The sequence below is a fragment of the Meriones unguiculatus genome, chromosome 4 (genome assembly GCF_030254825.1).
Source record: "Meriones unguiculatus strain TT.TT164.6M chromosome 4, Bangor_MerUng_6.1, whole genome shotgun sequence".
Taxonomy (NCBI): domain Eukaryota; kingdom Metazoa; phylum Chordata; class Mammalia; order Rodentia; family Muridae; genus Meriones; species Meriones unguiculatus.
Genome location: NC_083352.1, coordinates 53,897,149 through 53,915,609, shown reverse-complemented (window position 1 = coordinate 53,915,609; position 18,461 = coordinate 53,897,149). Strand labels below are relative to the sequence as shown.

At 36.7% G+C, this 18,461-nt stretch overlaps 1 protein-coding gene across 8 annotated transcripts in view; it reads right to left on the bottom strand.

Annotated features, from left to right (window-relative positions):
* The window catches only part of Nek1 (NIMA related kinase 1), a 134,354-nt gene that overhangs the window by 111,597 nt on the left and 4,296 nt on the right, over window positions 1–18,461 (bottom strand). For all 8 annotated transcript variants that reach the window (XR_009591396.1, XM_060381832.1, XM_060381824.1 and 5 more), the window contains exons 2-8: window positions 14,141–14,288; window positions 13,704–13,800; window positions 9,885–9,982; window positions 6,794–6,877; window positions 2,879–2,946; window positions 2,666–2,752; window positions 1,769–1,823 (exon numbers count right to left, since the gene is read on the bottom strand). Coding sequence is in view for 7 of the 8 variants with exons in the window: in XM_060381832.1 (XP_060237815.1) it covers window positions 1,769–1,823; window positions 2,666–2,752; window positions 2,879–2,946; window positions 6,794–6,877; window positions 9,885–9,982; window positions 13,704–13,800; window positions 14,141–14,257 (606 nt within the window). In the remaining variant the exon portion in view is untranslated. The remainder of the gene's footprint in view (window positions 1–1,768; window positions 1,824–2,665; window positions 2,753–2,878; window positions 2,947–6,793; window positions 6,878–9,884; window positions 9,983–13,703; window positions 13,801–14,140; window positions 14,289–18,461) is intronic.

The window sequence follows — 18,461 nt, the reverse complement described above, 5'->3', positions numbered from 1 at the left end:
TCAGATGTACTCTTCTGACCTCCAATAGTACGTGCATTCATGTGGGGGACACACACATCACATTCATATAAATGTAAAAACACATCAACAAATAATAAAAGAAAGACAGACTTCAAATATTAAATAATAAAAGCAGGTTATAAAGCTGCTTATATAATATAATCAAACTCTGGGAGAGAAGTAATTCAACTTATAAATTAAAACAAAGCTTAGAGGAAAGCAACACATATAAGCAGTTGCTTCTTGTTAGAATTGCTTAAGGTACTTACTGCTTTCCAATTTTATTTATTTCCTGACATTTTCTTTGTGATGAAAATATAGTATTGTTTAATCACTGAGGGAAACATGCTTAAAAAGAGAGTATAAAAATGAAAAAGTCAACCAGGCATGGTGGCACACACCTTTAATCCTAGTACCCAGGAGGCAGAGGCAGGCGGATCTTTGTGAGTTCCAGGAGGCCAGCCTGGTCTACAAAGTGAATTCCAAGACAGGTAGGGCTCTGTTACACAAAGAAACCCTGTCTTGGAAAGACAAAAAAACAAAGTTATTAAGATTAAATATATTTTGACAAGAACTATCTCTTTTTTGGTATATTTCATACTACTTAAAAAGTGCTAATGGTGAAAACTGTAAATAATATAATGGTACTTAATATGACAGAATTACTTGATAAGAGGCTGGAGATATACTCAGTAGGTAAAATGTCTGCTGTGTCAACAAAGAAATGTGTACTCAGAACCCCAGAACACATGTAAAAGATGGATGGGTCTACACCTCCAGTAGGGTGGGTTGTGGGTGGAAGCAGATGGCCCCCTACATCTCACTAAAAGCGAACTAGCCTAATAATGAGCAGATTCTGTGAGCCTGTCTACATCTTACTGAAAGCTAACTAGCCTAATTAATGAGCAGATTCTGTGAACCTATCTCAAAAACTAAAGAGGGACAGCAAGCAAGACATGACAGCAGACATTGACGTTGGGGCCCTCTTGGGTACCTACAAACCTCATAAATAGCACCTGCACACATTCCCACATTATCAAGTACATGTGACACACATGAATTACTTGAAGAGTAAACTTAACAAAATTATTTTCTTATTTTTCTTTTCTATACTGGCAGTTTATTTTTTAATAGAAAACCACATTCTGGTCATCACAGAAAATAAAATTCTTTAAATAACTTCCAATAACAAACTCAAAGATTTGGATGCTTTTAATTTTTGTTTTGTTTTTCACACAGAATCTTGCTATGTAGCTCAAACAGGCCCTAAAGCCCTCAAATGCAGCCCTTAGCCTCTCAAATGCTGGAATTACAGCTTGTCCAGCTAAAAAATGTGGTATGAAAGAACCTGCCAAAATGAAACTAATTAAAAAATATTAGGGTAAAACAAATTCACAGTAAATGAATGTACATGAAGAAGAATGAGATGTTTGTAGCATTAGAAAAAATGTTTATGGGATAAAAGTACAAAATGTAATAAGAACAAATATGTAATAAGACTAAGTCAGCCAGGCAAGCAGTAGAGCACGCCTTTAATTTAATGCCGGGCAGAGGCAGGAAGATCTCTGTGAGTTCAAGGCCAGCCTGGACTATGATGAAGACAGATCCAGGACAGCAAAGGCTACAAAGAGAAACCTTGTCTGGAAAAACAAAACAAAACAAACAAAAAGACTAAATCAGTTTAAAATTGCATTTCAAAAAAATAAAACCTTAGTCTGTGTTATCTGAAAGATGCCACAACTTTAGAAACATCAGAACTTTTACTTACTGCATGTTTAAGTGTACACAACTCATAGAGGACACAGCCCAAAGCCCAAATGTCACTGGGAAGATAAAATGAGAAGTTTTTTTTTAATATCAGAATATACTAATTTATTTATTTCATTTAAAGAAAACAAACAGCATGAAAAACTTGGTAGAAATATGTGCACTTAGGGGGAAATATGTGCTGTATAAGATACTTTTTTTAACTCAAAATTCCAAACTAGATATAAAAGCAACTACCTCAAATTAGAAAAAGAGTTGACCAAGCATTACACTGAAATTTCATCAAAGAAATTTAATATTTAAAAGGATGGTATCAAAACCTCATTCCATTCATTTTTTTTTATTTTGCAAAATTCAACATACTCTACTCAATTTAAAAAATATTACAAAATGAAAAAAAAAATATTTTACTACAATATAGGACAGCAAACCAAAAAGTGTTTCTTGGTTGGGACCTCTCCCTCGGAAAGGAGAGGAAAGATGTCACAGGAATTATTGGACTGTCCTCAATAACGGGACACACAATCTACTAGCAGCTTGGATGAATACTAGCTGAGGCATTTCAAAGAAGTTGGTGTACCTCTCTCTGAATTTGTTTTTTTTTTATTTATTGAGAATCTAGCATGTATTCTACACTACTGTCTAGAGCTCACTAGGAACTGTGACAAAGAGAGCACTCTATTCCTAACTATAACAAGCAGTAAAATACTCCTTGTTGAGTTCTTCCAATGAGATAGAAGAGTGCTGTTATAATTGCCCATCATATACTAAAAATCTCAAGATATAAATGCTTACACAAAATCATTGCTTTTACAATTCTATTATCAAGGCTATTTAATAGAGTGTGACAAAAAGGTTTAAAACAAATGTATCATGGGTTGAACATCATTTTAAATACCTTTTATTGTTATAAGGCTTGTTTTCACAGATTTCAGGTGACAAGTAGTATGGAGTCCCTATGCAAGTTCGAGCCAGCTCTACCGTACTAGAAAAATAAAGTTATTAAAGAAGCTTAAGACAAAGCTATTATAAGTTATTATATATATGCTACAACAGATTCAATTTTACTGAAGACACCATATTAAAACAATACTTAAAGCTGTTAGGATACCTATTAAGAACTCGAGCAATTCCAAAATCTCCAAGCTGTATTGTCCCTTCTTTGGTTAGAAATATGTTCTGTAAAAGAAAGAAAGAAAGAAACTAAAAACAAACAGAAAGTTTCTGTCCAGTTCTATTAGATGACATTGTTTTTTAGAAAAATCATTCTAGTTAAAAATTATGCTAGAATAACTGAATATCCCAACGGAAAAAAAAAATGTAGCCTCCTACTTACCTCACCGTATGCAAAAACTAACTCAAAATGGATTACAGAATGTAAGAACTAAAACAATAAAAGTCCTGAAAACAGGAATAAACTGTCATGCTTTTGAGGCAGGCAATGGTTTCTCAGATTTCTTAGACATCATATAAAACTGAAGAGAAAGAAAAAAAACATGGACTTCAGTAAACCTAAAAGTTTTTGTGCACCATACGACATTGTCAATAAAATAAATGTGGGGCCAGTGAGATGGCTTAACTGGCCAAGGTGCCTGCTGCTTAAGCCTGACAACCTGAGTCTGATCCCCAGGATCCACATGGCGAAAAGAGAACCAATTCCTGAGATTTGTTCTCTCACTTCCAGATGCATGCCTGAGCAGATGTGCCTGCATACATAATGTGCATACATGTGCCTACATGCACACATACACATAATAAATGCAAGTAAATTTTTTAATGAAAGAAAATGAACAGAAAACTAATAGAATGAAAGAAAATATCTGCACAGTATATATTTGAAAAGGAACTTATTTCATGAAATTAAAGAGTTTATGAGACTGACATGCAGTCTACTGAGCGAAGGAGGCACCTGAAAGTAAAGAGTTTATAAATCAACAGTACAAAAGAAAAGTTGCCAGGTGGTGTTGGTGCATGCCTTTGATCCCAGCACTCAGGAAGCATAGCCAGGTGGATCTCTTTGAGTTGAGGTCAGCTTGTCTTACAGAGTGAGTTCCAGGACAGCCAGGGCTACACAGAAAAACTCTATCTTGAAAAACAAAGTCAAATAATGAAAGCTGTCATGGTAGAACATGCCTCCTGCATTCCTGGCACTAGAGAGGAATAGAAAACAGAAATACAGTTCAGATCACCCTCAGCTATATTTTAGGTTCAAGGCCATGCTGGCCTACAGGAGACACTTTCCCAATACCCAACTCCAAAAGGACGAATAATACACTTCGTTGTTCTTGAGACAGGGTCTCACTATGTAGCCTTAGCTGACTTGGAACTAAGTAGACTAGGCTAGCCTGGAACTCAGAGATTTACCTGCCTTTGTTTCTCGAGTGCTGGGATTAAAGGTGTAGAATATCAGAACCAGCAAATAATCCATCTTTAACTACATAAAGGGATGTATTATCAGAGTTTCACTTAACTGTCCTGAATACAGATATACAGGCACCAAGTCTACGTGAAAGAGGAATAGGTGTGACTGGGCATGTGCATGCAATGCTCCTTTGAAGAGAAAAAAAACTGTGAATTAGAGACAAACAAAGTTTTCACAATTCTGTATACACACTAGAGTCAGTAACCTGTACACTTCTTATTTAGTAGTAGTAGTAGTGTGTGTGTGTGTGTGTGTGTGTGTGCGCGCGCGCGCATTTGTCATGGCATCTGTGTGATGGTCAGAGGACAACTTGTGGGTGTCAGCTCTATTCCTGTACCATGCGGGTCCCAGGAACTGAACTCAGTTAGTCAAACTTGGCAGCAAGTACCTTTACCCAATGAGCTATCTTGCCAGCTCCTGAATACTTTAAACAGGTAAATTTTATAATATGTAAATGTATTACAATTGAACTTTTTAAAAGATGAATTTAGAGCAACTCTGCCCCACCAAAAAAATCTGCCTAAAATTCTAACTGGCTTAAACATAACAAATTATCCTTAAGAGTTCCCAATGAGAGACATGAAACACCCTTCCATTTACAACGGTTTACTCAATTATACTTAGAAATACAGTGCTTCTATGCTACTGGGATCTATTATGCACATATTTCACGGACCAACATACTCCTAGCAAGAAAAAAGTCTAAATTTTTTTTTTCAGATTTCTACACTGTATGAAAGAGTAAAAAGCAGGAATTTAATGGAGTAACAGGAATTAAATTCCCTCATCAGTCATGAGACTTGCATCAAGCACATGTTCAATGACAGAAGGGTTAACTAGAATTAGTAAAATGAGGGGAGACAATTTGATGGCAGAAGATAGGGAGGAATATAGGAAAGATGAACCATGAAACTCCAGACAGCAATTACTATCATTCACCCTGAAATATTACACTCCACAGCAATCTGCAAGTGTAAGAAGACGAGAGTACAGGAAGTGACAGGCAGGGCTGTGACACAAGTGTACCCCATCTCTATTTCCTTTCTGAGAACTGAGAGGACTGAGTGAAAGACAAAGAGGTAGAGCCAAGGCTCGGGCAGAGGTTGATTACTAGCATCGAATCGCACGCATGTATATTCACATGCTCTGGAAATAAAACACTTCCCACAAAGAGTCTGGACAAAAATTAGTTAAACATGAAGAAATCTAGTTTTAAAAAGGCCAACGAAATCATTAAGGATGTGAGAATTCACTACAAATTTAACTCATCAGCATAGGACAGCAGTGCATGCCTATGATCCCATAGCTCCGAGGAGGAAGAGGCAGCAGCACCATTATAAAGTCAAGGTCAGCCTGGCCTGCCCACAGAGACACTCAGACAAATAGAAACTTATAAGACAGTGTGACAAAAACAGCAACTGTAAATATGCTTAAATACTACAAAGAACCTGAAATATTCACATTCCAGAGGTTCAAACAAGAATGGAACAATTTCAGAATTCAATAAAATATGAAGGGAGTGGACAAGAACTAACAAAGTATCCAATAAAGAGATAAACAATATATCCCTTTTTTAAAAAAAATGGTCATTACAGTAAAAACTGTGGAGGATGAGACAAATGCTAGCTTACATAAAATTTAAAAGGGATTTGAGGCTAGACATCGAGATTCAAGGTAAAGTGCTTTCCTAGCATGTTCTGGGTTTGATTCTGGGACCACTAAAAAGAAAAAGGCAAAAGAAAGAAGTGTAGACTTAGTTTATAGGGAAAATAATTCATTTAATATTCAATAAAGAAACGAGAAAAATATGAAAGAAAAAAGACATCTGAAGTGCTCTATTAAGATTCATTTAAAAGAAGATCCAGAAACCAAGAAGGTCTCCAGAACATTTCTAGAGGATACACAGATTCTCACACAAAAAGGCACAGTATACTGAATTAACAACAAACCTCTCCAACACACAACTTGGCAAAATATCAGAACAAAGGGCACAAAGAAAATCTTAAATCTTTCAGGAAAAGAAAAAAAGAAATCACAATGGCTTGAAAATTCTAAATGTCAATTCCTGATACCAAAAAGACAAATGAACCTTATCTTCCAATTTTGTAGAAAAACAATTTCTAATCCAGCAATTTATATCCAAATTATCATTAATTAGAGAAACAGGAATAAGGTTAGACACAGACAAGCAGAATTTCAAAAATTAACTTCCATATATCTATTTCTTTGACATACTTTATTCTAAGAAGAGTAAATCAAGAAAGACAAGACTAAAACAATAAGTGAAAGAGCTACTATGGTAGAATACATGGTGGGGGACCAACATGGTATATTATTTCAGTGAACAGAACAGAATGAAAGAATGAGAGCTGTTGTTTTAATCACACAGAAGTGATTGCCTGGCATGGAAGCTCACACCTGTAATCCCAGCACTAAGGATGCTAAGGTCTGAGGATCATTGAGAGTTTGAAGCCAGTTTGGGCTACACGAGTTTCAGGCCAAAATGAGCAAAACTGTGAGACCCTCTGCTTACAAATAAAAAAATTAAAAAAAAAAAAAAAAAAAAAAAAAAAAGCTCTTAGTGACAGACTATAATGAACATACCTGTGACTTTATATCTCGGTGAAGAATTTTTCTATCATGTACATGCTTCAAAGCCAAACATATCTGTACAAACCAGTCCAAAATCTAGAGAAACATCAGATTAAAAACAGTTAGGCTATGATTTCTTTATACTTTGCAGATACTAACACTAGTAGGTATTAAAGCCAACTAACAAGAGAAAGGGGTATAACACATCCTAAAAGTGTCACATACAGCGAAATAAATGTTGAAACTTTTAGAAACTTGAAGAATGAAAAATGTAAGTAACTTCTACTTTATAATACTGGCGGCAGCTGGGTAAGTTTGTTAGGCTTACTTTTTTTTTTCTATAGTTTTTCAATATAGGGAAAAGTTACAAAAGGAAAATATCAGGATACAAATCTTGAATGCATCTATCCAATCTCTCTACCCAAACTCACCACATGTAAACATTCTCTGGAATTATCAATTAGAAGTAAATCAACTTAATTTCCACCACACTCTACATGCCAAATAATCCCAATTAGATAATATTTTTAAACAGTGATAAAATAAAATGTCAATTTTTAATACTTTTTGACTGACACATGATTTTCAAAACAGAACATAGAGAATAAACCCCCTCCAAAGTCTCAAGGTAACTTTGCTATATAAAATTTAAAACATCTTCATTGCAAAATATAGTCACGTTCAATACAAATTTGAGAAATGCTTGAATAATTATAGATCGCTAATTCTCAAATATGTAAAATATCTTTCCCATCCCTGAGAAAAATGATGGTGACTAAAAAAGGAGGTGACAGATGATACAGAAGGAAAAAAGGACAATAAGCACATACAAAAAATACTAACTTTTCAAATTAAAAAGAGTAACTAAGGAAGGTCCATTTTAACTTCAAATAATACATAATATTGCTCAGAATGTGATATGTCTTTCATACCTCATTTTTGTGGAGGTGGTAATCATTTGACAAAACATAAAAATTTAAATTTCACATCCCTTTCAAATTAGTAATTGCAATTTCAACTTTACTCCAGAAGCAATATTAGAAATGCCAAAATATGTACACAAGGGGTGTGTGGCTTAGAACCATTTGTTTCTTGAACAATCTACATGTCCATTAACGGGACTGATAAAATGTTGTATGCAGCCACTGAGAATGAAGTACCGCTATGTATAGAGAAATGCACTATTAACTGAACACAGAAAATTGCAGTTCTAAAAAAATCCCAGTTCTAAGAAAAGCACATCTTCTATCACCTCTTAACTGTGTAAATTATGCTTCGTCCTTACAGTGTGTGTGCGTGCCTGTTCCTGGCGTGTGTGTGTGTAAAAGAAAGACAGAAGGAATGAGGAAAGAGAAGGAAACCAATAAGGAAGGCTTAACATTACAGAAGTGGACTGCAGAAGATAATAAAAGGTAACAACTTGTTACTCTTCTTTTTAGTATTATTAAGGAAAAAATAGCACATTTAAAGTCATGTAAAATTAATTTTACAGTAATTTCCCTAATGAAACACCCCCTCACTTGTGGCAGCAACAGAAGGCTCACATGGTAAAAACCATATTTCCAAAAAATAATAAAAATAAATACTAAAACTAAAACACTGAAGCGTTTTTTTCGTATAATGAATTAAATCAGGTCAAGGTGTTTTGCCAGCTGCTTCATAGCAGAAAACCTAGGGTAAAACATAAAAATAAAAGCACATTCTTAGTTACTAAATGAAAGGTCTGTTAAGGTCAGAGACTAAGAACAAAGGAGTTTTCATCTACAGGGGACAGGCTAATGATCAAACACAGTAATTGGATCTCAGTGCCCACTGTTAAGATTGAGCTTCTGTGCCCATTGTAAAATCTGATTTTACTGGTTTAATAACTCTATTTTTGCTGGTGAACTTTGGTGTGCAGCTGGGGGCTTAGTGCTGTGCAGCATGCAGACTAAATAGATTCTTCTTTACTGTCTCAAGGAAACAAAAACATCTCTGACCGAAAGTTCTACAGTTGTCTATACATTTACTTTATTATGAAAATTGTATAAGAGTAGGAAGAAGGTTAACTATACTAGATGAGTAAGAATTGTATTAAGATTGAGTAAGATTATGTCTATTTCCTTTCTTGTAACCACAAACTGCTACTTGCCATTACAAGAGAAACTGGCTGTTAAAAATATTTGGCTAGCTCAAATTGTGTTAATCAGTACTAGAAAAAATAAAGTTGTTGGAGCCTTGCTTCATCCACTGAACATGGATAAGTGAGTGCCTGCTTTACATTAGCTGCCCACCCACATCTCCTTAGACTGCGGAACACACTCCCAGAGCTGGCCTCCAACAGCTGGGACTTGCACTGAACTTTAAACAACAGAGTAGAATAATAATAAAAGACAGCTGAGCAAAGATGTAATGAAAATAATCAAGATAAAATAGATGTACAAATACAAAGCTCAACAACATAAAATTCATGTTCCATAAATATCTACTAAAATAACTGACAAGGGGTAGACAGTTTCACAAAAAAAATATCTAAAAATAAGTCTGCTTGGGTAAGGTAGGCCATACTTTAAGAGACCTCAGTAGTCAAGTCAGATTTCATGAAGCTGAAAATGTAAGGCTTCTAGAACTAGAATTATTTAGCAAGGTAATTTTTCTGGAAGATATTATCTGGCAGCAATAAGCCAGATTGACAGGACACAATAATTAATGAATAATTAGGTTATATACATTTATGCATGCATATACATACATATGCATGTGAGATGTAGTTTATACTACACAGACAAGAATATATTATAGATAGGAAATGAGACAGAACGAAAAAAGATGGTAGCTAATTAGAGATGTGACTAAAATACTGGCTCTAATACCAGCCTGTCCTACCAATTATGATTAGCATCCATAGTTAAAAACGAATATATATACCTGGGTGTGGTGCCATGTCTATAGTGTCAATGTCTATAGTTTCAGCACTCAAGTGGTAAATGTGGGATGAGCAGAAGTTCCAGGCCAGCCATGTTCCCCCATCCCTGCACCACCACCAAATGAATACACACAAAATCACATTTTGAGTTGCTTCTTGGTAATGGAGCAGGAATCAAGCTCCTCCATGCCAACCTACCTGGTCTTCTTGAAACAAACTGCCTTTCTGAGCATTTATTCGTTTAAACAGATCCCCTCCTTCACAGTAATCCATTACTATGTAGAGAGAGCCATTTTCTACAAAATATAAACATTAAATCCCATTTTTAAAATATTGCATCAAAAGCATAGTTAAATTAAGGTACTTAAAGATTTGCTTAAAAGCAGCAGCTAAACAAAAGAGCAAACAATCTTCAAAATGTTAGGGCACAAAGTCTAGGTACTCTGCCTATACAGCTTGTACAATGACTTAAGTTTTAGGCAACTATGTATTAGCCATTTTTCTACCAGAAATATACCATCTGAGTAGAGAACATTGTTCATTCTCTCCTTAATACTTCGAGAACATAAATAAAATGCAGAACAATATAATTTCGCTCAATTTCCTTAAATGCTACATTGTCATGTTTTCCCAACAGCTTTTCAGAGTCCATATTTTAGACTTGAAATGACTACTTTTCAGTTTTGAATTATTCACTTGAATTAATTGTTCACTAAACACAAACACGACAATAAATGCTATAATGAACTTTGAGGATTCAACAGCAAATAAGGTACAACCTCTACTTCTGACCCCCAGAGTTTTCTTTTATTTTCTGAAAACAAATAGCCATAATCTGTTTTGTATTTTTTTATACCTTTATGCATGGAGAAAGATCTAGAAAACAATCATTCCTTCTACCACCAGCTTTTTTATTGTTGTTGTTGTTTCGTTTTTTTAAACAAAAGAATAGTGGTCAATATCGCTTGTAACATTTGCTGAACAATGACTAAGGAAACTATCACAACTGAAAGGAGTGTCCCTACTTCTTATGTCCTTACAATCTGCACAATGGCCATATTTCTAGAAACTCTCATTTCTCTCCATATGTGATGGCACTCTTATTGAGGATTCTTATATACTCTTCTGATATACTGCCTATAATATACCATTAGAACTAGAAACTTATCTGGATTAAATTAAGAATCTGCATGACTGTTACTGGGATGGAAAGATCATCTAAATATACACACTGGAAATGACAAAATTAAACGGACTGGAGAGACGACTCAGTGGTTAAGAACACTTGGAGAGGACCAAAATTTGGTTCCCAAAACACACATGGTGGCTCAAAATCACTGATAAATCCAGTTTCATGGGATCTGATGTTGCCTTCTGAGCTCCAAGAGCACAAAGTAGGCACATGGTGCACTTAAGACACATATAAGCAAACATACATAAAATAAACCTTAAAAATGACAATATGGGGGGGAGCCTCTATACAACCCAGAAGTTGCATATCGTATGTCATCACTTAAATACTTATTAGTACTTAGACTATTTTTGGGAGGAAACAAAGAGCAGTAACAATAAATAATTTCAAGAAAAAAATGATGGTCTTTCGACGACTGTTTATAGCAAACCTTCTATGCTCTGTAAGCTAAGTGTTATGCCAGGAGGCTGAAGAAGAAAGACTGAAAGTCTGAGCCTAATCTGAGTTACATGGCAAGATCCTGTGTCAGAGATGGAGATGTGACTTAGTGCAAGTGCTTCCTCAGAAGCCCTGTGTTTGAAAGGGTGAGGGGCAACTATGGGCGACTATGGGAAGTTACAAAGAACACAAACAAATTTGAGAAATGTTGAGAATTTAGCACATGAACTAGTTACATTTTCTGCTATTCAGATACCTATTATTTAGAGGTAAAATTACCTTTTGTTCTCTCCTTCCAATCTCCCCCTCCCTTCCCTCCCTTCCCTCCCATCCATCCACCCCCTGCCTGAATGCTTGCTTGCCAAACTCTCCATATATTGTTGGCCAGGCTAGCCTCAATCTCTCAATCCTCCTGCCTTCACCTACCTAGTACTAGTAATGTAGGTGTCTGGTACCACACCCAGTCAATATATACTTAAATATATAATTAATATAGAAAAGTATTTTCTGTCAGAGACAAAATGTATATGCATTCCTTCTAACATCTTATCCCACTTTTGTCAGATTACTTTGCACAAGATTACGGATACACAAATACCCTCACAGGATTTTTAAAGACACCCCAAACACCCAAAACAGCCACTACCTTAGAAACTGCTTGAAGCTGAAGCAGTTTCAAATTCAAAATAAAAAACAAAACCCGGGTAAGCCAAGTGAAAATGACACATAAGAAAATAAGTGAGGGCATGCCAGAAAAACATTAATAGAATGTGAGTTAGAAAATATTAGAGGGACTGGGAGGGAATGAGGGATCGGGACACCGCTGGGATACAGAGTTAATAAAATGTAACTGATAAAAAAAAAAAAAAAAAAAAAAAAGAAAATATTAGTACAAGCACACTGCTTGGCTATTTCTAGTACTCTTTTCTTACTTTACCACCTCTTCGTTTAAAAGCCAAAATACCCCAGATATTTTAACTATTGTTTTCTAACAGTTTGTGGTGTGTACATGTGTTCATTATAAAAGATATACATGAGTGTATGTATGTATGTCTCATGTTTATTATAACTTTATTAAGTACTGTCTCCTGGAGTTCTGTGAGTTCTGTAGCAAATTAATCAGATCTGAAAGGAAGTCACAGGAACGTCCATATGTAGCTTGTTTGGAAGAAATTCACAGGTCTGGACTTGTTGCTGGATCTGAAATAGAGACAGTGTGGGGACTGTCCCCAATCTGGGCTACATGACACTACCTGCAGGCAGACAGTGTCTGATGGGAACTGGATTAGAGGGCTTCAAGCTGCCATCCACTGCAGAGATGCTTGTTAGCTACTGGAAAGACTTCCACACCTTTTAAGTCACAAAAGTCTTGAGCATTGTGGTAAAAGAGCAGAGGGGAAAACAAGGACTTTGCTTCCCTAACACAGAATGTCATGTAGGCACAGTGAACAGGCTAAGAATTAACCCTGGGTTGTCAACCGTGCTAATTCCTAGGGAGTTCGAATGAGGGTGAAATTAGAAGAACTGAGAACTTGTAGTCATTTATGCCTATACCTTCTGAACATGTATCACAAGCATGTATTGTTAAAAATGAAGTACAACAAAAATACAGCAAAGTCACATGTAAAGAATGAGCCTCCCTTGTTAAATCATACATGTATTTGTAGGTAAGGATGGAGCCTGTTAAGATTCTAGACAGACTGGGGAAGAGCACATGAGGGGTCACCCCTACATGAAAAGATATGGCAGTTTCTGGGTACTGAGGAAGAAGGGGTCAGCTTTCTTCAGGGATGTAACCAACTGGTAAACTTCCTAAGATTCAATAAATAACCTGACATCTACATACATGCAGGCAACCCTAATTATAGTCAGTGGGTTATTTAAAAGAGAGAGACAGCAAAAAGAGAGACAAAGAGACAGAGAGAGAAGACACAAAAGTTGGAAGAGGGAATGCTGGGAAGAAGACAGAAATGGGATGTGTGTGAAATATGATTAAATTATACATGCATGAAATTGTCAAAAATAAAGAAATTATTTTTAAAACTCAAGATCATAACATTTTCTCAGTATTAGTGATAGGAATACTAATATGGAGTGTCAAGTTTAAAATGTTAATTATTGTTAATTTTGTCCTCCAAAGTTTTCCACTATACTGCTTCTTTTTAAGTAATCACTACTAACAATGAATCAGTATTAAGCTATAAGGGGGCAGTTTGGTGTTAACACTATCCTAGAATCAAACTGATACTTACATGTATAGGGATTAAACAAACAAACACCTCATTTTTTCCCCTAAAAATACATTCACAAATAATTCCTTATACGTAAAATACCCAAAAATTAGAAGTGTCTCAGAGCTTATTTTAAATGTTTGCAAAATATCTGACCTTCAAATGATTCTTTATATTGGACAATGTTTGGATGCTTCATGTTTGCCAATACAGCAACTTCTCTCCTTGATTCGTGCCTTTCCTTACTGGACATCTTAAGTAGGAAGAAAAAGTAAAATAGTGAAACCACTAATAAAGTTACAAGCCCATCAATAACAGATAGCAGTAAGTTAACAAAAAGTGAATGGAGCCGGTTCATTCTGAAACCCTCTTTGGGGACCCCATCTAGATTAAGTTGCAGGACAGGAAGTATATGTTTCTACATACAAGTACAGGCCCATATCAGAAAAAAATCAGAAAAGACAGCTTCCTCAGAAATCAGTGGTTCTCAGTGGGATTACAGCACTCTTCCTCGTTAGGTTACACAGTTCCCTAATAAAATTTCCTACTGTAACCAAATTATTACTTGTGCAACTGAACTAAACTATACTTACTCTTGAGATGTTAATTTCCTTGATAACATAATGTCTGCCGTCCTCTGTAGATTTAACAAGAACAGCTTTTCCAAATGAACCTTCTCCAATCTTCTGTAGTCTAACATACCTCTCCATGTCTCTTTTCTAAGGCATTTTTATAGATATGCTACACACAAAAAAGAATTGACAGAGATTAAACAAATTTTAACAAAAAGATATCCACATCTTGACTGAAGGTCAAATAAACTTTATACTTAATAAACTTTATACTTAATAAACTTTACACTTAAAACAAAAAAGTGGTACTTCAGCGTTATTATGATGCTTTGAAACATCTAATACTAAACATACTATTGATACAGACACAAAAAAGCAATCCTTTTCCTACATGAATCTGTAGCATTACCGGGGTACTTTAATAATAAGAATATAAGCTTAATAAGACACAATTTCTCAAAGTTGTTTCAACAATTCAACAATTTCAGGTAAGATAACTTATATTTTAATGTTACTATTGTCATTTATTGTAAGGACTTTCTTAGAATAAAATTTAAAATCAGACTATGCAAGTGTTAAAGCTTACAAACATATTACTTAAGCATCTTGCAGAAATGTCTATGTTGGAACACTGAACAGGACAAGAGCCTCCCACAGAGGGCCTCTGAAAGTCTCTACCCTGCAGGGTATCAAAGCAGATACTGAGACTTATAGCCAAACTTTGGGTAGAGTGCAGGGAATCTTATGAAAGAAGAGGGAGATAGTAAGACCCAGAGAGAACAGGATCTCCACAAGGAAAGCAACAGAACCAAAAAATCTGGGCACAGGGGTCTTCTCTGAGACTGATACTCCAACCAAGGACCACTCATGGAGATAACCTATGTAGCCTATGGCAGTTCAGTGTCCAAGTGGATTCCATTGTAATAGGAACAGGGACTGTTTCTGACATGAACTGATTGGCCTGCTCTTTAATTACCTCTCCCGGGGGGGGGGGGGGGAAGCAGCCTTACCAGGCCACAGAAGAAGACAATGCAGCCACTCCTGATGAGACCTAATTGACTAGGATCAGAAGGAAGGAGAGGAAGTTCTTTCCTATCAGCGGACTGGGGGAGGAGCAGGGTGGAGAAGGGAAGGAAGGGATTGGGACTGGAGGAAGGAGCTACAGGGGGGATAAAAGTAAATAAACTGTAATTAATAAAAATTTTAAAAATGTAAAAAAAAAAAAAAAAAAAAAGCAAAGTTCCGTGAGAATTCTGAGTGCTTGTGAGAAAACTCCAGAAAACAAGACAAGGGTCCTGTGACCTCAGTTTCTTCAAAACACAGAATTGTTCTTGGAATGTGTTTTGTGCTCCTCCCAGGTGTAGTGGATAGTTTACTAGGAGTTTACTTCAGCTGTTGGTATTCATGTGCTTCTATGAAAAATCTGTTTTTGCCACAAGTGGCTTGGCTTTGTGACTGTACACTTTACTCATGTTACTCTTAACCCTCAGAGTATAAGTTGTCTGATACTCTGAATAAAGTTGCCGATTGCATGAGCCTTCAGTTGACCTCATTTTTAGGTCCTGCTCTCCCAGGTTCATGCCATAGACTAGAGCAGTAAACATCCACCACTGTTAAACAATACTGTCTAAAATGCTGACTCAATCTTTTTTCTTTTTTAATATAATTTTTTAATTACAATTTATTCACTTTGTATTCCAGCTGTAGCTCCCATCCTCGTCCCCTCCCAATCCCATCCTCCCTCCCTCTTCTCCTCCCATACCCCTTCCCCAGCCCACTGATAGGGGAGAACCTCCTCCCCTTCCATCTAACCCTAGCCTATCAGGTCTCATCAAGACTGTCTTTCATAGTCTTCCTCTGTGGCCTGGTAAGGCTGACCCACCCCGCTTCCTCAGGGGGGCATGATCAAAGAGCCAGCCACTGAGTTCATGTCAGAGACAGTCCCTGTTCCCATTACTACGAAGCCCATTTGGAGACTGAGCTGCCACGAGCTATATCTGTGCAGGGGTTCTAGGTTATCTCTATGAATGGTCCTTGGTTGGAGTATCAATCTCAGAAAAGACCCCTGTGCCCATAATTTTGGTTCTGTTGTTCTCCTTGTAGAGTTCCAGACCCTTCCAGGTCTTTCTATCTCCACCTTCCTTCATAAGATTCCCTGTACCCTGCCCAAAGTTTGGCTATAAGTCTCAGCATTTGCTTTAATACCCTGCTGGGCAGAGTCTTTCAGAGAACCTCTGTGGCCCTCTTGTCTTGTTCCTTGTTTTCGCCTTCTTCCGTTTGCCTTTCTGAATGAGGATTGAGCATCTTTCCCAGGGTCCTCCTTCTTGCTTAGCATCTTTAGGTGTACAGATTTCAGTATATTTATCCTATATGTCTAATATCCACTTATAAGTGAGTATATACCATGTGAGTCTTTCTGCTTCTGGAATACCTCACTCAGGATGATCTTTTCTAGTTCCCACCATTTGCCTGCAAATTTCATGATTTCCTTGTTTTTAATTGCTAAGTACTATTCCATTGTGTAAATGTACCACAATTTTTGTATCCATTCCTCAGTGGAGGGACATCTGGGTTGTTTCCAGATTCTGCTATTCATTATAAAAAAAACAGAGAAGCAACTAAAGGGCAGCAGTTACAGAGCTAGGCCAGCAAGATGGCTGGCTCAGTGGTTTCAAAGAACTTGCCAGGCAAGCATGGAGACCAGAGTTTGATCCTTGGAAGGAGGGAACACCATAAAGTTATCTGTCCTCCACACACGTGCATGACTTACATGCCCTACACTCACATATATCATACTTACAAACACACACTATTATAATAAACTTTGCTTTTTCAGAGAGCAGTGGAACTGGTCTGAATGAGAATGGTCTCACTGGCTGATGTATTTACATGCTTAGTTGTTCTCCGCTTTCCCCATGAAGAACTGTTTGGAAGGACAAGGAGTTGCCTTGATGGAGGAGGTGTGGCCTTGTTGAAGGAGGTATGACTTTGTTGAAAGAAGTGTATCTCTGGGAGTGGGCTTTGAGATTTCAAAAGCCATACCAAGCCCAGGCCACCCCAATTCCGCGCCCCCCCCCCCGCCCAAGCACGGGCCTGCTGATGAATCAGGATGCAAAGGTGTCAGCTAATACTCCTGTACCATGCCACACCTTCTCACCTGCTTCAATGGTCCTGTTATAATCGACTAACCCTCTGAAATCACAGGCAAGCCCCCAATTAAGTGCTTTCCTTTGTAAGAGTTGTACTGGTCATGGGGTTTTGTCACAGCAACAGAACACTAAGAGAGAGCCTAAATCCTGGTTCTATTACTTGTCGCCTGACCTTACAACAATGTTTCTCAAAGAGGGGGTTGCATATCAGATATTTACAATATGATTCATAGGGTAAGGACAATTACATTTACAAAGTAGCAATGAAAATAACTTTATGGTTGGGGTCACTGCAACATGAGAAACTGTACTAAAAAACTGCAGCATTAGGAAGGTTGAAAACCACTGCCTTACACTATTGAAATCTGTGTCTTTACTCACCTGGAAATGCAGATAAACAAAGTATACTACTTAAAGAATCACTATGAGGATTAATTGAAGCAATATACCAGCAACCCAAGGAATGTATCACTTTGTTGTTGTTGCTGATGTTTGATGAGACAATGCTTCATTTCAATTCTTTTTCTAACTGATAAATTTGAAAAATTATTCCACATTTATTGAACATTTGTGTTTTCTCTATATTCTTTGCCCATTTCTTGCATAGTCTTTTAGTATGGAAAACCTTACTTAGTAAGATCCTTATCTGTCATAAAGACAAAATCTTTTTGAGACAGGTCATTAATTTCATGCCTTCCTCAAACTAACTCATGCCCCCTCCTAATTATAAATGCTGGGACTACAAGTATATACCGCTATGCCCAGCTTAATATGAACTGGTTTGATTACCATACTTCGAAGATTATCCAACGAAGACAAACTTGTTAGTAGCTTGACTAATCTTGCTTATCAACTTGACTACATCTGGAATCAACTAAAACCCAAGTGCTGGGCACACCTTTGAGGGATTTTTCTTGATTTGAGTACTTAAAATGGAAAGATTCACTCCAAATCTGGATCATTTGAGATAGGAAGTCCATCCTAAATCTTGGCCACAAATCTGGTGACAGTCCACATAAAAGGACAAGGAAGATGAAAGCTTTTGCTCTTTGCCTGATTGCCCTCACTCTTGCTGGCACATTCATCTATGCTACTGCTGAGGCACTCCACTCACTCCTTCACTGGCATTAGAACCTACTTTTTCAGCATTATACACACACACACACATATACTATATATGTATATATCATATA